This window comes from Sapajus apella, unplaced genomic scaffold (genome assembly GCF_009761245.1).
Source record: "Sapajus apella isolate SASKATOON/1434 unplaced genomic scaffold, GSC_monkey_1.0 scaffold198, whole genome shotgun sequence".
NCBI lineage: Eukaryota > Metazoa > Chordata > Mammalia > Primates > Cebidae > Sapajus > Sapajus apella.
In genome coordinates this window covers 485,239-508,015 of record NW_022437138.1, presented here as the reverse complement: position 1 = coordinate 508,015, position 22,777 = coordinate 485,239, and the positions used below count along the sequence as shown (strand labels likewise).

General features: G+C 50.2%; 1 protein-coding gene across 1 annotated transcript in view; it reads left to right on the top strand.

Annotated features, from left to right (window-relative positions):
- GNB1L (G protein subunit beta 1 like) overlaps positions 1-22,777 on the top strand; it is a 69,112-nt gene that overhangs the window by 20,380 nt on the left and 25,955 nt on the right. The window contains exons 2-3 of the mRNA XM_032269740.1: positions 14,895-15,042; positions 15,541-15,666. Coding sequence (XP_032125631.1) covers positions 14,915-15,042; positions 15,541-15,666 — 254 coding nt within the window. The 5' untranslated portion in view covers positions 14,895-14,914. The remainder of the gene's footprint in view (positions 1-14,894; positions 15,043-15,540; positions 15,667-22,777) is intronic.

The window sequence follows — 22,777 nt, the reverse complement described above, 5'->3', positions numbered from 1 at the left end:
GCCTCAGCCTCCCGAGTAGCTGGGACTACAGGCGTGCGCCACCATGCCCAGCTAATTTTTGTATTTTTAGTAGAGACGGGGTTTCACCATGTTGACCGGGATGGTCTCGATCTCTTGACCTCGTGATCCACCCGCCTCGGCCTCCCAAAGTGCTGGGATTACAGGCTTGAGCCACCGCGCCCGGCCTCTTTCAGTTCTTTAACAAAGATGTTGCACTACCTTCTGGCCTCCATGGTTTCATGATGGTTATTTTTCAGCAGTTTATGATGTTTGAATGTGGTTTTCTTTGAATTGATCCTATGGTTCATCATGTTCTTAAACATAAGTGCTTTTGTCTTTCCCTAAGTTTGTGCATTATTTATTCAATTCATTTTTCGGTCCAAATCTCTTTCTCTCTTCTACTTCTTGGACTCCAGTGCCCTGACTGTTAGACATTTTACTATTATTCCACAAGTCCCTGCTATGCTAATCACTTATTTCAATCTTTTTTCTTTCTGGTCTCATATTGAATAATTTCGCTCGCTCAATGTTTTATTTTATTTTCATTTTCACTTTTACTTTTTTTTCTTTGAGATGGAGTCTCACTTTGTCACCCAGGCTGGAGTGCAGTGACGTGATACTGGCTCACGGCAACCTTGCCTCCCAGGTTCAAGCAATTCTCCTGCCTCAGGCTTTTGAGCAGCTGGGATTACAGGCGCTCACCACCACGCCTGGCTAATTTTTGTATTTTTTTAGTAGAGATGGGGTTTCACCATGTTTGCCAGGCTGGTCTTGAACTCCTGACCTCAAGTAATCTGCCTGCCTCAGCCTCCCAAAGGGCTGGGTTTACAGGCGTGAGCCACCACGCCCAGCCCATTTTATTTTGTTTTAGAGACAGGGTCTTGCTCTGCTGCCTAGGCTGGAGTATGGTGGCATGATCATAGCACACTATAGCCTTGAACGCCTCAAGCCATCCTCCTGCCTCGGCCTCCCAAAGTGCTGAGATTACAGATGTGAGCCACCACGCCTGGCCCACTTTATGGTCACTCTGTCATTTCCCATTCCATTTTTGTGTTTTTTTTTTTTTTTTCCAGATATTATTCAGTTCTGAAATTTCTATTTGGTTGTTTTAAAAAATAATTTCTATGTCTCTGCTGAAAGATCCTTTCCCTCCATTCAGTTCAAGGGTGTTTACTTTTGCCTCATGGGGCATGATCATAAAGCTGCTTGAAAATTGTTATCAGATATTTCCAACATCTGAATCTTCTCAAGGTTGGCATCTGTAAATTGCCTTTTCCCTTGAGAGTTGGTCTCATTTTCTGGGTTCTTTGTATGATGACTAATTTTGGATGATATCCTAGACATATCCTGAGTTAAACATTATGTAGGGTCCTCCAAAGAGAGCTGAGTTTGGCACTAGCAGGCAGTCAACCCAGTTAGCTTCGCACAAGCTCCGTCTCGCCCTCCGTGGGCTGTGGTTTTAATCTCATTTTTATTTGCAGAGCTTCTGACATGCTGCTTTGGTTCCATCTTGCACATCAGCCACCCAGGGCTCAGTCTGAGACTTGAGTGGTGGTTACATCCCTTCTTAGAGCTAGTGTCCCGTGTATACACAGCTGAGGGGTGAGCTTGAGGCTTCTGGGTATTTAATCGAAGAACTGGAGAACTTTTTTTTAGCTGTCCCCACTCTGTAGTTTCCCCCCTCTCGCCTTCCTGCAGGGTTCCCTTTCCTTGTTTCCTCTGATCAGAAAGAAGGTTCTCTCTGAGTCTCCTTCCCCTCCCGGGCTCTGTGTGCAGGGCCATCCCTGGGACAGCACTGTGAGAGGGGAGGAAAGTGAACCTTCAGGGCTTCCTCTCACATTCTTTGGGCCATACCGTGCCTTTTTCTCTGTGTCTCCATCCAGAAATTTGGATTTTTATCCAAGTTTCAGCCACTGCTACCTGGTAGCTCTGCAACCAGGGTCACTGCAGGGCAGCACCCCAACACACACATAAAAACAACCCAGGAAATGTGCCCCTGCGTAGAGCACTGACCTAAGCTTTTGCCTTCCTTCCAAATCTGGCAGGCTGCCGTTGCCCTTTTTCTGTTTTCAAGGAATTGTTTTTGTTTTTTTTTTTTGAGACAGAATCTTGCCCTGTTGCCCAGGGAGGAGTGCAGTGGCACAATCATAGCTCACTGCAGCCTTGAACTCCCGGGCTTAAGTGATCCTCCCACCTCAGCCTTCCAAGTAGCTAGGACTGCAAGCACATGCTATCAGCCCAGCTAATATTTTTTATTTTTTGTAGAGACAGGGACTGACTATGTTGCCCAGGCTGGTCTTGAACTCCTGGCCTCAAGTGATCCTCCCACTTCGGCTTCTCAAAGTGCTGGGATTACTGGTATTAGCCACTGCTCCCGGCCTTAGGTAGTTGCTTTTTATATTCTGTCCAGAGTTTTTAGTTGCAGTCAGCCTGAGAGAGAGGCTGTAATGAGCTTACTTCATCCTACCAGAACAAGAAGCTTTTCTGTAGTTTTAATTTACATTTCTCTATGAGTAAGCTTGAGGTTGAACATCTTTTTCGTATGTTTAATGGCCATTTTCATAGCTTTTTCTGTGAATTGTCTATTTATCTCTTTTTCCCATTTTCCTACTGAGTCTTTAGTCTTTCCTTAATTTTGAAAAGCTTATTTATATTTTAAAGATACTAATTTTTTTTTTTTTTTTTTTTTTTTTTGAGACGGAGTTTCGCTCTTGTTACCCAGGCTGGAGTGCAATGGCGCGATCTCGGCTCACCACAACCTCCGCCTCCCGGGTTCAGGCAATTCTCCTGCCCCAGCCTCCTGAGTCGCTGGGATTACAGGCACGCGCCACCATGCCCAGCTAATTTTTTGTAGTTTTAGTAGAGACGGGGTTTCACCATGTTGACCAGGATGGTCTCGATCTCTTGACCTCGTGATCCACCCGCCTCGGCCTCCCACAGTGCTGGGATTACAGGCTTGAGCCACCGTGCCCGGCCTAAAGATACTAATTTTTTAAATCTGTTTTGACATGCAAAAGCTACATTTTTATTTTTATATAGTTAGAATTATCCATTTTATTTTATTGTATCTAATTTTTTTTTTTTTTTTTTGAGACAGAGTCTTGCTCTCTCACCCAGGCTGGAGTGCAGTGGCATGATCTGGGCTCACTGCAACCTCAACCTCCTGGGTTCAAGCAGTTCTCCTGCCTCAGCCTCCTTAGTAGCTGGGACTACAGGTACACACCACTGCACCTGGCTTATTTTTGTATTTTTAGTAAAGATGGGGTTTCACCATGTTGGCCAGGCTGGTCTTGAACTCCTGACCTCAAGTGATCCACCAGTCTAGGCCTCCCAAAGTGCTGGGATTACAGGCATGAGGCACCCAGCCACTATTGTTTCTAAATTTTGAGTCATAACAAACCTTTTCTACAACCAAGTTAATAATGTAATTCTCCCATGTTTTCTTCTAGTTCTTGAATGGCTTATTTTTTACATATGGATCCCAGATCTCCTTGGAGTTTATTCTTGTATATTTCACTATAAGATATGGATCTGATTTTATCATTTTTCCAAATGGCTAATCAGTTGCCAACCATTTTTGTTCTGGTGATGTGAGATACCACCTCTTTTATGTATTAAACTTCCACATGTACTTGGGTTTATTTCTAGGCTTTATATTTCACTGATCCTACTGTCTATACAGTGCCATACTTTTTTTTTTTTTTGAGATGGAGTTTCGCTCTTGTTACCCAGGCTGGAGTGCAATGGCGTGATCTCGGCTCACCGCAACCTCCGCCTCCTGGGTTCAGGCAATTCTCCTGCCTCAGCCTCCTGAGTAGCTGGGATTACAGGCACGCGCCACCATGCCCAGCTAATTTTTTGTAGTTTTAGTAGAGACGGGGTTTCACCATGTTGACCAGGATGGTCTCGATCTCTTGACCTCGTGATCCACCTGCCTCGGCCTCCCAAAGTGCTGGGATTACAGGCGTGAGCCACCGCCCCGGCCTACAGTGCCATACTTTTAATCTTAAAGACTCTAGTACATATTAGTATCCAGCCGGGCGCTGTGGCTCACGCCTGTAATCCCAGCTCTTAGGGAGGCAGAGGCGGGAGGATAGCTTAAGCCCAGGAGTTCGAGACCTGCCTGGGCAATATAGCGAGACCACGTTCTCCACAAAAAGGAAAAAAAAAAAAAACAAAAAGACATATTAGTATCCAATAGTACTTTGCAGCTAATTTTTCCCCATGTTTTTCTGTGTGTTCTACATTTTTGTTTATCCAAGTGAATGTTAATATCAACTTCTCTAACTCCATAAAGAAGCTTGCTGGTGCTTCTGTTGGGTTTGTATTAAATTTATGAACTAACCTGGGGAGAAGAGACATTTTTATGTTGGTGTTGAATTGTCTTAACCAAGAACAAAGGAGTATTTTTCCTTTGTTCAAGTCTACTTTTGTGTCTTCCAGAATTTTAACATTTTCTTGTGGGTTTTTCATATTTATTTGTTAAAGTTATTCTTAAGTATTTATTTTCTTTGGCATAAATGGGATTTTCTCTAGCTGGTTATTATTTTTGTATAAATAATATTGTGCTCATTATTGTATACAAATAACATAGACACTATTGAATTCTCTATGTTAGTTTTATATCCTGCTACCAATTGAAGTTTTTTTATTATTTGAGTCTGTTTTATCATTGATTTTCTAGGGCTTCCCATTTATACAATCATATAATCTGGAAGATAGTTTTGTTTTCTTTTTCTAGAGATGGGGTCATGCTGTGTTGCCCAGGCTGTAGTGCAGTGGCTATTTGCAGATGTGATCATAGTCAACTATAGCCTCAAACTCCTGAGCTCAAGCAGTCCTCCTGCCTCAGCCTCCCAAGTAGCTGGGACTACAGGCAGGTACCACTACACCCAACAAGAAGATAATTTAATGTCGTCTTTTCCAATTATAAGCCTCTACTTAATTTTTCTTATCTAATTGCTTTGGCTTAAACTGCCACTACAATGTTGAATGGTAGTAGAGATAGTGGGCATTCTAATCTTACTGTGAATGTCTCTAATATTTCTTTATAAAATGATATGTTGGATTTAGGACCAAGGGGGATATATGTGTCTATTTAACTCATCTCTAAGAAATGCATCAATTTCTGTTTGTTTATGTATTTTAATAAAAAATAGGCATTGAATATTGTCAAAGGCTTTTTCAGCATCTGTGGAGATAATTACATGCATTTTCTCTTTATTAATATGGTATATGGCATTAATAAATTCCCTATTGGAACCAACCTTGCATTTCTAGGATAAATTCCACTTGGTCATTGTATATTAATGTGATATTGGATTCTGTTTACTAATATTTCACTTGCTATTTTTGTATGATAATCATAACTGGTATTGGTCTGTTCTTGTCATCAGAGCTTTAAAGATATCTCATAAACTCTGCTATGTAGTATTTTTCATTTCTAAAATATTTTTGTGGTTTCAGTGATCCCATTTCACCTAAAAGTTGTTTTAAAATTTCTATTTGATAAGATCTTTTTTTTAAACTTTATTAATTTCTAGTTTAATTCCATTGTGGTCATAGAATTTTATTTACAAATATTTCTTCTTTATGAAACTTACTGATATTTCTTTGTGACTCAATACACAGTCAAGTGTTACACATGTCCCATGTAGCCTTGAGAAGAAGATGTAGCTCTGTTATTAGAGTGTAAAGTTCCATTATAGATCTGTAGTGCCTGCCTTGTTAGGTGTATTGTTTGTATCTTCTATCTGCTTACTTATTGTCCACATGATCTGACTTGTACTAAGAATAGTATGTCACGGTCAGGCATGGTGGCTGATGCCTGTAATCCCAGCACTTTGGGAGGCTAGGGTGGGTGGATCACCTGAGGTCAGGAGTTTGAGACCAGCCTAGCCAATGTGGTGAAACCCATCTCTACTAAAAATACAAAAGTTAGGCCAGGCGCAGTGGCTCACACCTGTAATCCCAGCACTTTGGGAGGCTGAGGCGGGCGGATCACAAGGTCGAGAGATCGAGACCATGCTGGTCAACATGGTGAAACATCGTCTCTACTAATATACAAAAATTAGCTGGACGTGGTGGTGCACGCCTGTAGTCCCAGCTACTTGGGAGGCTGAGGCGGGAGAATTGCTTGAACCTGGGAGGCAGAGGTTGCAGTGAGCCGAGATCACACCACTGCACTGTAGCCTGGTGCCTAGAGATGGAGCAAGACTCTGCCTCAAAACAAACAAACAAACAAACAACCAGGCGATATAGTGCATGCCTGTAGTTCCAGCTACTCGGGAGGCTGAGGCATAAGAATTGCTTGAACCAGGCAGGCAGAGGTTGCAGTGAACCAAGACCATGTCACTGCACTCCAGCCTGGGCAACAGAGTAAGACTCTGTCTCAAAAAAAAAAAAAAAAAAAAAAAAAGGATAGTATGTCACATCATTCTCCAATCATTAGTAGGTTTCTTTCTGTGACTCTGCATCTCCTGTAGTTTTTGCTTTGTTATATAGTACATAGTTATTAAAAACTAGTGTGTATGTGTGTGTGTGTGTGTGTGTGTGTGTATATATATATATCTATATATGTATATATATATATACATTTTTTTCTTTCACTCAGGTTGTAATGCAGTGTCATGATCATGGCTCACTGCAGCCTTGAACTCTTGAACTCCTGGGCTCAAGCAATTCCCCTTTCTCAGCATCCCAAATAGCTGGGCCTACACTTCTGTGCTCAGCTAGTTTTTTTTTTTTTTTTTTTTTTTTTTTTCTTTCTTTTTTTTTGAGAGATGGAGGTGGACTGTGTTGCTCAGGCTGGTCTCGAACTCCGGGCCTCAAGTAATCCTCCCACCTCAGCCTCCCAAAGCGTTGGGAGTTGGGACTACTGGTGTGAGCCCACCACACCTTGCCATAAACTGTTACATTTTGTAAATTGCAATGAAGAATTCAAAACTATCTGTCTTTGTCAAGTCTAATGCTTTTTGGCTAGAATTCAACTTTACTATTAGGACTTCAACCCCTGCTTTCTTATTGTATCTGTTTGCCCCGTATACCTTTTTGCCTATCTCTAATTGTAGCCTTTCGGAATTACTTTGTGTTACACTCTTTTTCTTATTGAGTGACATACTCTGAGTCAAGGAGTAAATTCTGAGAATGAATCTTTTTCTTATTGAGTGACTTTTTGAGTCAAGGAGTAAATTCAGAGAATGAATCCTTTAGCAGATATGTGCTGTGAGCATTTTATTTCTGTCTATAGCTTCATTTTTTACTCCCTTCATGTCTCTCTTTTTTTTTTTTTTTTTTTGAGACGGAGTTTCACTCTTGTTACCCAGGCTGGAGTGCAATGGCGTGATCTCGGCTCACCGCAACCTCTGCTTCCCGGGTTCAAGCAATTCTCCTGCCTCAGCCTCCCAAGCAGCTGGGACTACAGGCGTGTGCCACCATGCCCAGCTAATTTTTGTATTTTTAGTAGAGATGGGGTTTCACCGTGTTGACCAGGATGGTCTCGATCTCTTGACCTCGTGATCCACCCGCCTCGGCCTCCCAAAGTGCTGGGATTATAGGCGTGAGCCACCGCACCTGGCCCCTTCATGTCTCTTGATGAGAATTATGACTTTGAGCTTCATCCGTATAAGACTGGAGTTGATTCATTTTCAGTTCTGTGGAGTAGTCTATTGTGAATTTACCCAATGTGTTCCTTTTTGCAGTTGCTAGCCATTTGAGTTGTTTTTGGTTTTTGTTATTATGAACAATACTACTAGGAACATTCTTGTGTGAGTCTCTTTGTCAGACTTGTGAGAATTTCTTCAGGGTGTTTATCTAGGAGTAAGGTTGCTGAGTCATACGGTGTGCAAGATGGGACCAGATTGTTTTCCACAGTGGTCATTTCAGTGTGAGCTCCCTCTAACATGGTAGAGGGTTCCAGTTGTCCTGTGTCTTCGTCAACATTTGACAGACTGTTTAAGTTTTTGCTGATCTCCTGAGAATGTAATTATATCACATTGTAGTTTTGACAGGCATTCCCAAGATTATTAATTAGGTTAAACATCTTTGCGTATATTTATTGGACATTTACGTTGCTTGTGAAATATCTGTTCAAGTCTCTTGCTTATTTTTCTTTTGGTGTTTGCTTTTGTGTTCTGTTGACCTCTGAGTTCTTTAGATATTCTGGATACAAGTCCAGTGTGGACTTGTCTTTCTCCACCCCTCTAGCATGCTTTTATGGTTTTAAATCTACAAAAAGCTGCAAGTGTAGTAAAGTAAATATCTGCGCACCTTCCCCTATGCTCACCAGTGGTTAGCGTTTTGCCACATTTGTGCTACTTCTCTGCCTGTATATTCATATTATATAGGTAGACATTAAGAGAGAAAATTTTTTGGAAACATTTGAAAACAGATTGTAGACATTATAGCATTTCACCCCTAAATACTTTAGGATGTGTCTCTTAGGAATAAAGACATTATTCTACATAAAATACTGTTATCCTTCTCAAGAAAATTAATAACTCCCCATTATCTGCAGTCCATATTCAGATTACCCCCAAAGGTCCCCCAGATGTCCCTGATAGCTCCCTTTTTTTGATCTGGGATCTGAGAGCTAGGATCTAAGGTTCACGTGTTGTGTTTGCTCATCATGCCCCTTTGGTCTCTTAACGTGGAAGTTACCTGGCTTTTTCCTCTGGTTGTTCCTCTTGATGTTGACCTTTTTGGCGAGTCCAAGCTAGTTGTCTTGTCCAGGGTCCCATAACCTGGATGTGTCTGATCGTTTCCTTATGGCTGGATTCAGGTTGAGCATTGTTGGCATGAGTGCACCAGGATGGTGCCATATCTATGGCATCACATCAGGAGATAACCAATGCCAGTTTGTTCATTATTGGCAGTGCCAGCTTTTCTCAGTGGTGAAAGTGGTGACAGCCAGATGTCTCCATTGAAGACATACGTTTTCCTTTTGTGATCAGTAAACAGTCTGGAGAGTAAGACCTTGGCACAACACACATCCCCTGTTTCCCAACCACCTCTCACCAGGTTGGATCCTTTTTCAGATCTGTGTGATGATGTTTCATCTTCCTTGCTCTCTACTTGTAGCTGCAGTTCCTTCTTTTTGTTTTTTTAAGAGCATTAAGCATCCTTGCCTTATATACCTGGGTGCTCTGCTCTGTGGGTCTAGTTCTGTTTTCTGTTGCCTCTGATGACTCTCACTCACGGTGCCATGCTTCCTTGTTGCTTTTTGTGATTTTTGACTACAACCCTGCAGTCCTTAGGATTTTTTCTAAAGTGAATTCCTTAAGGTCTGGGTTGAAGGTGGATTCCTCCTGAGAAGACAGACTGAAGTGTGGGGGATCTCCCAGGGTGGTGTGAGTTAGGGCTGAATCCTGAGGACTAGTGGTTTTCTGGTACCCATGGGTGCAGGTTTAGTGCTGGCTCAGCCTAACACTGAGCATCTAGCTACTGGGGTTCTCCTAGGAGATTAGCCACCATAGGAGGGCCCTAAGCTTTGTCTTTTGTTGCCCCAGAGACCATCAGAACTGGAAATCCAGGTCACTAGTGCAGCAGATGCCCTCAAGGCAGGCTTTGTAGGCCTCCTGAGGTTGCGCTTTTACTTAGTGTTTGGCCTCTGGCAGTTCAGACTTTATTTATTTTTTGGTCAATTTAGTGGTGCATTTAAGATTTTGTTATTTTTATTTTTTACAGAGACAGGGTCTTACTCTATTGCCCAGGCTGGAGTGCTGTCATGTGATCATGCCACAGTTCCTCACTGTAGCCTGGAACTCTTTTTTTTTTTTTTTTGAGACGGAGTTTCGCTCCTGTTATCCAGGCTGGAGTGCAATGGCGCGATCTCGGCTCACCGCAACCTCCGCCTCCTGGGTTCAGGCAATTCTCCTGCCCCAGCCTCCTGAGTAGCTGGGATTATAGGCACGCACCACCATGCCCAGCTGAATTTTTGTATTTTTAATAGAGACGGGGTTTCACCATGTTGACCAGGATGGTCTCGATCTCTTGACCTCGTGATCCACCCGCCTCGGCCTCCCAAAGTGCTGGGATTACAGGCGTGAGCCATTGCGCCCGACCATGTAGCCTGGAACTCTTGGGCTCAAGTGATTCTCCCACCTCAGCCTCCTGAGTAGGTGGACTTACAGGCGCCTACTACCATGCCTGGCTAATTTATTTTTATTTTTTGTAGAGATGGGGTCTGACTATGTTGCCCTGGCTGGTCTTGAACTTCTGGCCTCAAGCAATCCTTGTGCCTTGGCCTCCCAAAGTGCTGGGATTACAGGCCTGAGCCACTGTGCCTGGCTGTGTTTTTTAAAAAAATTTTTTAAGATAATTATTTTATTTATTTAATTTTATTTATTTGAGATGCGGTCTTGCCCTGTCCCCCAGGCTGGAGTGCAGTGGTGCAATTGTGACTCATTGCAGCCTTGACCTCCTGGGCTCAAGCCAAGCCATCTTCTCGCCCCAGCCTCCCGAGCAGCTGGGACTGCAGGTGTGCACCACCACACCTGGCTAATTTATTTTTATTTTTTTTTGTAGAGACAAGGTCTCCCTATGTTGCCCAGGCTGATCTTGACCTCCTGGGCTCAAGCAATCCTCCCACCTTGGCCTCCCAAAGTGCTGGGATTATAGACATGAGCCACCATGCCCAGCCTTTTAAAAAATTTCTATCAACTTCTTTAGTTGTTTTTTGGGAGAGGGCCACCCAGGGTGTCCATCCTGCTGTAAAGGGGTGCTGACCTCATCTTCAGCCTTGCTGGTTATGGGCTAGAGCTTCCTCAGGGGATTCTGAAGCTAGTTATGTGGCCTTGTGTAACATATGCAGCGGGGCGGAGGGTACTGTTTGAGGCACTTCCAGCAGCCTGTGTGGCCTGTCCTTGTGCTGTCATGTGCCCAGTGGGACAGGCGGGACTTGGTGGGCCGGGGCAGGCAGGGGTGGTGCCAGTGGCCTCTCTCTGGGTGGTGGCTCCCCACATTGGCTCACTTCTTGGTACTCTGTTTTCCACAAAAGGGCTAGGGGACTGAGCACAGGGCTCTGCAGCCTGAGGGCAGGCCAGGGATCCAGGCTGAGCTGAGGTCTTCTGGCGTGAACCCCCAGGAGCCCGAGAATGTCTTGGGTAGGGACCTGTGGTCTTTGGGCTCCAACCACTGCCCGAGCCCTGCTTCATCCGTCGGGACAGTCCCTGCAGGTGTGGGCGGGTTTGCGCCAGTGGGACATTTGCAGGTCTGCCCCTGCCTTCCTTAAGTGGGGTGTCCATGGACCTCTGTGCCAGCTGCATCTGCCCACTGGTCCCCACGCCCAGAGGAGCGCTCTGGACCCCCTCGGTGGGGAGAGCCCTGGGGCCTGCCGAGCTACCTCAGCAGGGGCGCCAACGGGCAGATGCTGTACCATTTGTGCCCTGGGGCTTTCAGGGGTGTTTCTGGCCTCTCTGGAAAGGCTATTAGAATTACACAAATTGTGTCCGACTGTCTTTCATTTTTCAAAGAATGTGGCTCACTTTGACATCTGGAAGAGCAGGCAGAAGGCAAAGTTGTGCTCTGTGGATTCAGTTTCCTGTTCCTTTGCCTCCGGGAAGACAGGGCTGGGGCTGGGCCGGGGCCACTTCGAGGACGGCTGGGTGCACACGGGCCTTGCGCAAGGGCAGCCTCCACTCCACAGCCTGGGGCCAGGCGAGATAGGAGAACATGATGATTCTCAATTAGATTAATAAAGAATAATTAGATGTCATAAATCAAGCAATCCTAGGATATTGTCATGGGAAAAATATGTAGCTAGAATTAATTAGTTTTCAAATAAAGCGTTTATTTTAATTGCTTGAAATGATGGAGCCCTTAATTGCCGATGCATCATTTTGGCCTGTGTGTTTTGGTTGTTGGAACAACGTGACGGGTTTGTTCCCTGAAGTTCTGGGGAAACAATGGAAGAGAATTGATTTCATCATCTGAGAATGAGCCTTCTGCCGGTGAGGTTCTGGAAACTCCCGCCAGGCCCTAGGCAGGTGGCAAGTGGGGGCCGGGCTTCAGCTGGCACCGCCTGAGGCCTCTGTGCTGTCTGTGTATGCTATTCTCTGTGCTGTGTGTGCATGTGTGTACACATGCATGAGTGCCTGTGCCTGAGTGTGAGTCTGCATGTGTATGAGTATATAGGTGTGAGCGTGTGCCTGTGTGTGTGCCTGTGTGTGAGCATGTGTGTGTGCATGTGTGTGTGAGCATGTGTGTGTGCATATGAGTGTGTGAGCGTGTGTGTACACATGTATGAGTGCCTGTGCCTGAGTGTGAGTCTGCGTGTGTATGAGTATATAGGTGTGAGCGTGCCTGTGTGTGTGCCTATGTGTGAGCATGTGTGTATGTGCATGTCTGTGCGCATGTGTGTGAGCGTGTATGTACACATGCATGAGTGCCTGTGCCTGAGTGTGAGTCTGCGTGTATATGAGTATATAGGTGTGAGCGTGTGGCTGTGTGTGCCTGTGTGAGCGTGTGCGTGCATGTGTGTGTGCACGTGTGTGTGCACGTGTGTGCGCATATGAGTGTGTGAGCGTGTGTGCATGTGTGTGTTCGAGTGTGAGCATGTGTGTGTGCATATGAGTGTGTGAGCATGTATGTACACATGTATGAGCACCTGTGCCTGAGTGTGAGCCTGCCTGTGTATGAGTATATAGGTGTGAGCATGTGCCTATGTGAGCATGTGTGTGCATGTGTGTGTGCACATATGAGTGAGCGTGTGTGTGCATGTGTGTGTGCATGAGTGTGAGCATGTGTGTGTGCATGAGTGTGTGAGCATGTGTGTGTGCATGAGTGTGAGCATGTGTGTGCATGAGTGTGTGAGCCTGCCTTTCTTACCTGGCAGGCATAGCACAGGTAGGCGGCGGCTTCTGAGAACTGTCCTCCAGGCCAGCCCACTGAGGGCAGCTGTTCCAGCCCCTGTCCGGCCGCATCTTCAGGAGGCTTTCCCGTCACAGGCTGGAGCAGGGGCCGTGGGTCTTGGGAGCAGTGTGGCGTCAGGTCTTTCCGCCTGCCCTGGAAGCTACCCTCAAGCTTGGGCACGATCAGTTGGCTTTTGGTCACAGGTGAGAGAGGCTGAAACCCACCTCATTCCCCTCAAAAAAGAAAAGGAAAAATGGGAGTTGGCAGTTAGTAAAGCACATCCCAGGGTACTCTGCATTGCCTTCGGAACCCCCTGAGAGGGGCAGGATAGGGAGGTCATGGCCGCCTGAGGTCTCTCGCCAGGCAGAGTGTACCTGCGCCTGGAGTCCCTGCCCAGCCCCTCCGAGGCCTCTTTCCCTCCCCAGTGCAGCCCGCGCAGGCCCTGGCTGCTGTCTACCCTCCACTCTGCAGGACGCCTTGGCAGGGGCATTTCTCAGGTGTTTTGAACCTTTGTCCCAGTTGGGCTGCCGCTGCCTCTCCCAAAGAGAGTAAGGAGCGGGCCAGTGTGTGCGGAGGTGAGGGACAGGGCTTGCGGCTGCAGGGGCACCTGGGACAGCTGCCTCCAGATGGCCACAGCACTCCTGCCTCTGCACCTGCATCCCCGTCCGCCTCCTACCCAGCCCCTTCTGGAAGAGTCCTTCCCGCCTCCCCTGCATTACTGCCCCCGGTTCCTCTGCTGGCTGTGGCCGCCACGAGCCATCCTCTCTCCCCTGTGTGCAGGCTGCAGGCAGCTTGGCTGGGGCCTGTCCCACTGTCCCAGAGCCCAGTGGAAGAGGCCTCTTGTGACAGGCTGCCCCAGCCACCCAGCGGTCTGCTCCTGGCCTTGCCCTCAGCACCCTCAGCCCAGCTCAGGGCATGCAGGCAGACAGACCTGCAGCTGGTTGCTTCTGGCTCCAGGGCCACCCCACAGAGCAGCCAGCTGTGGGGCTGAGGTGGGGGTGAGAGATCCTGCAGGTCTGAGTGGTTGGGTGGGCTCAGCAGGGATCTGGAAGCCTCTCTGGGTGGGTGGTGGCCTGGCAGACCCCCCCAACAGGCCCAGTGGTCTGGGGAGCAGGGTTCATCAGTGACCACAGCTCTCCCAAGGAGCCGCATGGGGACTCTGCCCTGGCCACTCTGCCCTTCAGTGGTGCCACGAGGCCCTAGAGCACTTCAGGCCTCAGCACCAGAGGCCTGGCACAGCTTAGCGACTATTCTCTGCCTCAGTTTCCCCAAGAGTAAAAGGGGTGCTACTGCTGCCTCACAGGGTGGTGATAGCAGGTAGAAATTGTGGCGGGGCAGGCCCAGGATCCAGCAGATGTGAGGGGAAGGCTCTTCCTAGCAGCCCCCCTGGGACCCCACATGCTTCCTTTTCCTCAATCCCTGAGCTGGCCTGGGCACAGGTGGCAGCAGGGAAGAGAGAAGAAGGGAGACTGGATTTGCCCATGGGGAGGGAGGGTGGCTCCCAAGAGAGACACTGGAGTGAGGCCCGGACAGAGGGCGGGACTCAGCCAAGCCCAGTGGCAGGACTGGCAGTCCCGGCATGCAGATGGCCAGAGTGGGAAAGCGCCAGTGTGGCCACTGGGATCTGGGGAGCTGGAGGGCACAGCCAGTGGTGGACAGGAAGCCCTGGAGGCCAGGGTGGCCAAGGGAATGTTGGAGGCTGCTGTGCCCACCCAGGGCTGGCTTAGGTGGGGCCCAATTGGGTGTACCAGGGAGGTGCAGAGGCCAACAGGCATGGTGCGGGGAGGGCTGGCATCCGTGGGACTCCCAGATTCCCCAGCATTGGGGAAAGGGTGAGCTCTGTGCTCTCTGTTGGGCTCACTGCTGTGCAAGGAACTGGTAATCCCTGTTCGTCAATGTCTGGGGAGCAGGGGCGCCTCTCCCTGGAGGGGCAGAGGCCAGGGACACTGAGCAGGGTCAGTGTCTGAAGCACCCCTGTGCCTGAGCAGCCTTCCTAGAGGATGGAGTTGGGATGCAGTCACTCACACGCCTCCCTTGGTGCCCAGGTGACGGCATCCTGCCCAGCATGGCAGCCCCCTGCCCTCTGCCACCACCAGACCCCCAGTTTGTCCTCCGAGGCACCCAGTCGCCGGTGCACGCGCTGCACTTCTGTGAAGGAGGCCAGGCTCAGGGGCACCCGCTCCTCTTCTCAGGGTGAGTAGCTGCAGCCCCAGCCCCAGGCTGCCTAGGGACAATTCAGGAGGTTGTGGGCTAGCAAGGAGCCAGCACTCATTTGAGGGTGCTGGCCAAGGGGCATGGACTGCCCATCATCCAGGCCCGCTGAACTTTCAGCACCCACAAGACAGACATACTATCCCTTAGGGGAGGCAGGGATACGCACACTCTTTGTTACAGGTGCAGGAGCAGGTGAGACCACCCAGCGTGCATTACTGTGGCATGGCTCCCCCCACTTCCAGAGAAGCAGATCTGCCTGAGTTACCCTCAGACGCTCCTGAGGGTCCCCCACTGCCCTCTCTGGGAGAGGAGTGCTTTGCCAGATTGGCCCTTAGTTCATATTTAGAGCTTAGATGGAGGCTTTTCAGCTCTCCCAGCCTAGATGCCCACATCCTGCAATGTGGCCTCCAGGCTGGCCCCAGAGCGTTCAGCACGCCCTCCTGTCCCCTAACGCCCTGCTTGGCTTGTCTGAAACAGGTCTCAGAGTGGCCTGGTGCACATCTGGAGCCTGCAGATGCGGAGAGCACTCGCCACCCTGGATGGCCACGGGGGCCAGTGTGTGACCTGGCTGCAGACACTGCCCCAGGAGCACCAGCTCCTCAGGTGGGTCTCCGAGGTATGGGAGCCAGGTGTGGCCTTTGAGGGAGCCAGGAACTCTCTGACGGAGGCCCTCATGCCCCCCCCCACCGAGTGGCAGAATGGGGTGGGGGGACCAGAAGGGGCCAGCAGCAAGGGCAGGATGTGCAGAACCAGCCCCTCGTCGCGGGGAGGCAGGCAGGTCGGCCTCTGCGTCGCCATCATCGCCACTGGGCCCTTCATGCTCCGAGCTGGAGCCAGGAGGTGCTGGCTGAGGAGGCTAGAGCTCCAGGGGCTGGTGACATCTCAGGTGAGCCCAGGCACAAGTTGGTGGGAGGGCCTTCACGAGGGCATTGGGTCATGGCTTGGGAGACTGGGCAGGGGTGAGGGCATTTGCTGAGGGGAGGGGAATGGGATGAAGTAGGCTCGGAGATGCAGGCAGTAGTCCCAAGGAGGGCCTCCCCGTCTGCTGCCCATGTTGCCTGAGCCATGTGCCTTGAGCATGGCAGGTCACACCTGGTGCCGGTAGAGGCCCTGGGAGCTGGGAGTTCTGGCAGCTGAGCCCTGGCCGTGTGTCTCTTCACTAGGTTGTGACAATGCACCTGACTCTTCCCAAGGGGACCCGGCCTCTGATGTTGTACCACATGTGGCTCTGTGGCCGGCAAGATGGTGGCTGAGTGGCCAGGGGTAGGGCGTGGGGCTTGGGCGTGTAGTACTGTCCCACAGCGGCGTGCTTCCGCATTTCTGAAGCGGGTGTGGTAGTGAGGGCCATCTCCCCACCCGATCCACCCTGCAGTGTCTCCTGTGGTTTCTGTCTGTGCAGCCTCCAACCCTAGGGCCCTGAGCTCACGTGTGTGTTCTGTCCCCTACACGTCACTTGGGCATCACTTGTCCAGACTGTGCCACAGCAGGAAAGGACCACAGAGGTAGCCTGTCCCCGTCGGTACTCAGACCCACTGTTCTAGCCTCTGCTTACTGTAAGGGCAGGTTTCTGGGTGCTCCCACGGTTCACGAGCACTTAGCCCATCCCGAGACAGTGTGACCCTGCCCTTAGTGACTGTGGTGCTATCTGGTCGGGTGCCTGCTGGGAAGACCCTAGTAATAGGGATGGCTGTGTCCCCATTGCAGTGTCAGCCTGTGCCTTCAGCAGAGCTTGCCCTGGCCAGGGGTCCCCATTGAGTCCAGGCCCCTCCTCAGAGGAGCCTGTGCCTCCATCCCGTGGGCCCAGGTTTCAGTGTCACCATAACCCCTCTGCAGCTTGGCATGCCATGACCATGGCACCATCCTCCTACATGGGTGGCAGAGCCTCATCCTAAGGTCACTCAGCTCACAGGGCCCCACTCCACATGCTGGTGTAGCTGCTGGGTGAGCAGGAGGTGGCAGGGGAACAAGAGGGCCTGGCACTCCTAGTGGGGAGGACCCCATGTGCCAAGGCCATGGAGGGCTATGAGTGTGGTGAGGGACAGTGGGGCTGGGTGCTGGGCAGCTGGCAGCAGAGCAGGCAGGGGCAGCCCCCAGGGATTAGCCCAGGACAGTTTCTGACTCCACTCCCACGACGTCGTGGAGGTGATGGGGCTGGGACACCAGGCCAGAGGTGGGTCAGCAAGCAGCAGGCAGGGGCAGGCTCGTGAGGGGCTTCCCTGCTTCCCATGGGGAGTAGGAGGGACAGGGCATGGCAGGTCAGGGAAGGCCTGCAGGGGGTTAGCAACATGTCCTCCTTTGGGCCGCCTGGCTTCTGGAGCAGGCTACTGTCCTTGATCACAGTGACATCTGCCCCTGTGTGGGGATCGCTGTCATCAGCCCAGGAATCCTGAGTGTGGGCCTGCTGCTGTCCTGAGATTTGCTGTGCTTCATATTCGGAGAACTCCGTGACACCGCCGTCACAGCCCAGAACTTCAGAAGGACTTGGTGCCTGGGACGTGGCACTGTGGAGTCCAGTCCCTGGAGAATGAGGCCTGTCTGGCCCCCACCAGTCTGCAAAACACGTCTCTGCCAGACTCATGTGGTGCCTACCACCTGGGAGACGGCTGCAGGTGACAGAGGCACCAGGGTTGTCCTGGAAAGCAGAGGCCCTGGGCCCATGTGCTTGCAGAACCCTGCGTGGTCAGCCTGCGTCCTGGCCAAGCAGGCCCAGATGCCTCACCGCTGGTGCAGGGGCCTCAGTGTGGGTTTGGTCTTTGATTGTCAGAGTAGACTTCATTTCCAGAACCCACCAAGCCACGTACACCAGGAGCTGCTGTTTGTGAGTGTCCTTCTGAGCTTTCAGTCACCGTGTAGCCCTTGGTGGTCCCTTGCATAGGGGCCTTGTGGTACTAGGCTGCCCTGCAGACAGGAGCTGTGCCGAGCCTGGTGGGCAGTCTGGGAGCTAGGGTTCGGGGGCGTCTCCCCTTCCTGCTGGGATGGTGCTGCCGTGGCCAGTTCCCAGGCAGAGCCAGCCACAGGTCGGGGGTCTGTGGATGGAGACCGCAGGTGTGAAGTACCAGGTGCGTTTGCACTGTACTGCAGCCTGTGGGCTGCCGCCCGGTCTGTGCTCAGCTGTGTTTGGAAGCCAAGTCTCTCCAAGTGGCCCTTGAAGGGAGTGGTGGCTTTCATGTCAATGGGAGGTGGGAGGACACCCTCAGCCTCCCGCATGCCAGGGACACACCTGTGCCCTCGACAGCCACCTCAGCAGGGCTTTTTTTTAAGCCTTTTTTCTTGTGAAGTATAGCGTACTCACAGAAGAGTGAAGACAAGTGCCCAGAGCGTTGTATTGTGGCTGAGTGAGCACCTGAGCAACCACCTCCCAGTCAAGAAGTGGAGCGCAGGGCCCCCAAGCCTCTGAACCCCCCAGCAGCTGCCACCCGGTCTCCCCAGAGCTGGTGTCCCCCGCCCCAGGAGGCAGCCCCTCACGCCTCGTTTTTGCTTTATTTCTGAATGTATGTCTTTTTAAAGCATCGTTTTGTCTTCTTTTTGTTTTGAAAGGGTAGAGACATAAGGAACAGCTTCCGTGTGATTCTCTCACTCAGCTTATCTCCCTGTGTGGCTTGGAGGTGCAGTCAGCTGTCGCTTTTTTTTTTTTTTTTTTTTTTGAGACGGAGTCTTGCTCTGTCGCCAGGCTGGAGCACAGTGGCACAATCTCAGCTCACTGCAACCTCTGCCTCCCCGGTTCAAGCGATTCTTCCGCCTCAGCCTCCCGAGTAGCTGGGACTACAGGTGCATGCCAAACGCCCAGCTCATTTTTTATTTTTTTTTTTAGTAGAGACGAGGTTTCACCATGTTGGCCAGGATGGTCTCGATCTCTTGACCTCATGATCCACCCGCCTCGGCCTCCCAAAGTGCTGGGATTACAGGCGTGCGCCATGGTGCCCGGCCTAGCTATCGCTTTTTCTGCGTGCTATTCCACCGGGTGTGTGGCCACGTTACTTGCCCATGCTCCTGTTGGTGGAGATCTGGGTGCCCCATTGGAGCTGGCATGATGCAGATGCTAGGAACAGTCCTGCCCGGGTCTCCCAATGCCCAGGTGCATAGCGTCTGCGGGCAGGAGCCCCGAACCCAGAGGTGGGACATCTGCACTGCAGCATGTGTGCGCTGTGGACTTACCTGAGTACGCCAGGTTCCTGCTCGTGGGGTGCCAGCCTACACCTCCCACTAGGCAGGAGCTCCCTGCCCTCTGCTGTTTGTGGGCCACAGGCGCATCTGAGCACGGTCCAGTTTGCATTTTCTGATCTCTCAGTGATGGGGCCTCTTCTGTGTGTTTGTTGGCCACTTGGATAAACCCTCTCTTAGATGCCTCGTTGATCTCTTGCCCTTTTCTCTGCTGGACTGACTTCCTTTTTCTTGCTGATGTGTGGACCTTCTTTCTGTATTGTAGATGTGATGGGTATGTTTATGTCACAACTGATTTCTCCAACATGGTGGCTTGCATTCTTCACTCTCCTAATGGTGTCTTTTTGTTTTGTTTTTTGAGATGGAATTTCACTCTTGTTCAGGCTGGAGTGCCATGATCTTGGCTTACTGCAACCTCTGCCTCCTGGGTTCAGGCAATTCTCCTGCCTCAGCCTCCTGAGTAGCTGAGATTATAGGCACCCACCACCATACCCAGCTAATTTTTTGTATTTTTATAGAGACAAGGTTTCACCATGTTGGCCAGGCTGGTCTCGAACTCCTGACCAGAGGTGATCTGCCCACCTTAGCCTCCCAAAGTGCTGGGATTACAGGCTTGAGCCACCATGCCCGGCCCCTAATGGTGTCTTCAGTGAACAGAGGTTACTGATTTTAATGGAGTCGATTGGAGTCTGCCCAGCTTTCCCCTGATGGGGAGTGCCTTAGTGTCTTGCAGGGAGTCCCCGTCTGAGGTCCAAGAGACCTCTGTGTCTCTCAGGAGCTTTGCTGTTGTCCCTTGTGGATCTGTGGTTCAGCTGGAATTCACTGCAGTGTGCAGTGAAGGCCCTGTGTTTCCATGTGGATACCCGCCTTCCCCCTCTCAGTGCCCCTCGGATGGGGCAGGAAGGGGTGCCAAGCAGTCAAAGAAACAGGGTGAGGGGAGTGGTGTGGTAGCGGCAGCCTGGGAGGCCAGAAGGTTGGTGAGAGCAGGCAGGCAGCTGAGCACGTCAGTGAACATCTCCAGAACGGAGGCCAGGGTTCTCCCTGTCTAGAGCGGAAGGTGAGAAAGACCCTGAGGGGTTGGACTGCACATGGGGTCTCAGCACAGGGTGCAGAAATAGCTGCCTGGGCGGCAGGCGTGTGTGACAGTGATTGTGTGTGCTACGTGTTTGTGTGTGTGGTTTGTATATGTATAATTTTGTGTGTGTGTGGTACAGGTAGGTGTGTGTAAAGTTTGTGTATGTATATTGTGTGTGTGTGAGCTGCCTGTGTGGTGTATGTGGTGGGGTGTCTCAGTGGCGTGTGTGAGGTACCTGGGTAGTATGTATGTATGTGAGGCTTGTGTATATATGATGTATGTATGTGAAGTCTGTGTGGTGTGTGTGTATATGAGGTTTGTATGTATAGTGTCTGCTATGTGTGTTTGTGAGGTTTGTGTATGTATGTTGTGTGTGTGTGTGAAGTGTCTGGTGTGTGTGTGAGGTTTGTATACATATATTGTGCCTGTGTGAGGTGTGTGTGGTGTGTATGAGATATTTGTATACGTATGTTGTGTGTGTGTATCTGTAGTGTGTGCATGTTGAGGTTTTTGTATGTAGTGTGTGTGAGGTGTCCGTGTGGTGCGTGTGTGTGAGGTTTGTATGTATATTGCATGAGTGAGGTTTGTGTAAGTTGTGTGCATGTGAGGTGCCTGTGTGGCGTGTATGAATGTGAAGTGTGTAAGAAGTGTGTGTGTATGTGTGGTATGTGACTGTATGTTGTGTGCATGTGTGCAAGGTGTGTGTGCGTTCCCTCACCCACGTGCAGAGGGGCCTGGCGGCCAGGACACACTGTAGCAGTGAGCAGGCGGACACCCAGGTCCTGCCTTCGGAATGCCTGTGTGTCCGGCGGAGTGAGGGTTCTGGGGAGATGGCAGATTCTAGGCCTGGGCATCTCACAGATGGCCACTTGTCAGAGGACTCTGAGCCAGCCTGCAGGGACTCCCATTGGCAGGTAAAGTTTGACATCAGTTTGGCAGGTTCTCCAAAACCCCAGTGGAGATTTGGATAGGGACTGAGTTGCCCAGATCGGCCTTTGTGGTGCTGAGTTCTCTGTGGCGTGGACGCTCACACTGCATGGCCCTCCTGGCAGAGCGTGGGTGCGTGGTAATAACAGGAACCCAGGCTTTGCTTCAGTTTCTGTTGTTTGCCCACCAGTGACCTTTCTACTCCAGGATCCTCTGAGCCATCACGTCTCCCTAGCCCCTTCAGCTGTGTGATCATTTATTTTTCTGACCTCAACATTTTGTCTTTTTTTTTTTTTTTGAGGCAGGGTCTTGCTTTGCCACCCTGGCTGGAGTGCAGTGGTGTAACCACAGCTCACTGCCGCCTCTATCTCCCAGGGTCAAGCAATCCTCCTACCTCAACCCTCTGAGTAGCTGGGGCTTCCGGCCCATGCCATCATGCTTGGCTTTTTTTTTTTTTTTTGGAGACAGAATCTTACTCTGTCACCCAGGCTGGAGTGAAGTGGCACAGTCTCGGCTCACTGCAACCTCTACCTTCTGGGTTCAAGCGATTCTCCTGCCTCAGCCTCCTGAGTAGCTGGGATTACAGGCACACACTGCATGCCTAGCTAATTTTTGTATTTTTAGTAGAGACAGGGTTTCACCATGTTGGTCAGGCTGGTCTCGAACTCCTGACCTCATGATCCACCCACCTTGGCCTCCCAAAGTGCTGGGATTATAGGTGTGAGCCACCACACCCAGCCTACTTGGCTAATTTAAAAAAATTTTTTTGTAGAGATGGAGTCTCACTATGTCACCCAAGCTGGTTTTAAACTCCTGGGTTCAAGCAGTCCTTCCTCTGCTTTCCAGAGTACTGGGATTACGGGCCTGAGCTACTGCACCTAACTGATACTTTGAAGAGTACTAACCAGGTGTTTTGTGGAATGCCCCTCAGATTGGGTTTGTCTGATATCTTCTCAGGATAAGACTGGGGTGAGGGTTTTGGGAAGAAACCCACAGAGGTGAGTGCCCTTCTCATCCTGTCATCCCGGAGTCCATGCTGAACACCTAAGTCCATGACAGCCCATGGCTTGGCGAGATCAACCCTGGTCACTGGGGCAGGAAGTGTCTGCCTGACTCCACTGTCAAGGTGCAGCTTTTGCTTACTGAGTTGCATAGAAGTGAGTCACTAGCCGCAGTCCACACGCAAAGGGAAAATGGAGCTCCACCTCCTGGGGGGAGGAGCCAAGTGTGGCCCTGTGTTAAAACCACTGCAGTCATTACTAACATCTGGGGAGTGTAGTTACAGCTACTCAGGAGGCCGAGGTGGGAGGATCGTTTCAGCTAAGGAGTTAAGACCAGCCTGGGCCACGTGGTGAGACCCTTACACTTGTGCCGCCGATTTTAGCATCCATCTGTGGACTCTGCCTATACTGGTTATTACTGGGTGTTCTCATTTCCCTCATCCCTCTCAGCCTTGGCAGATTTCTACTTTAATTGGAACTTAGGAAGCTGAAAGGAAGGTTTATTCCTTCTTCCCAGTACATAATACACACTCACTCATGAGGATGGGCT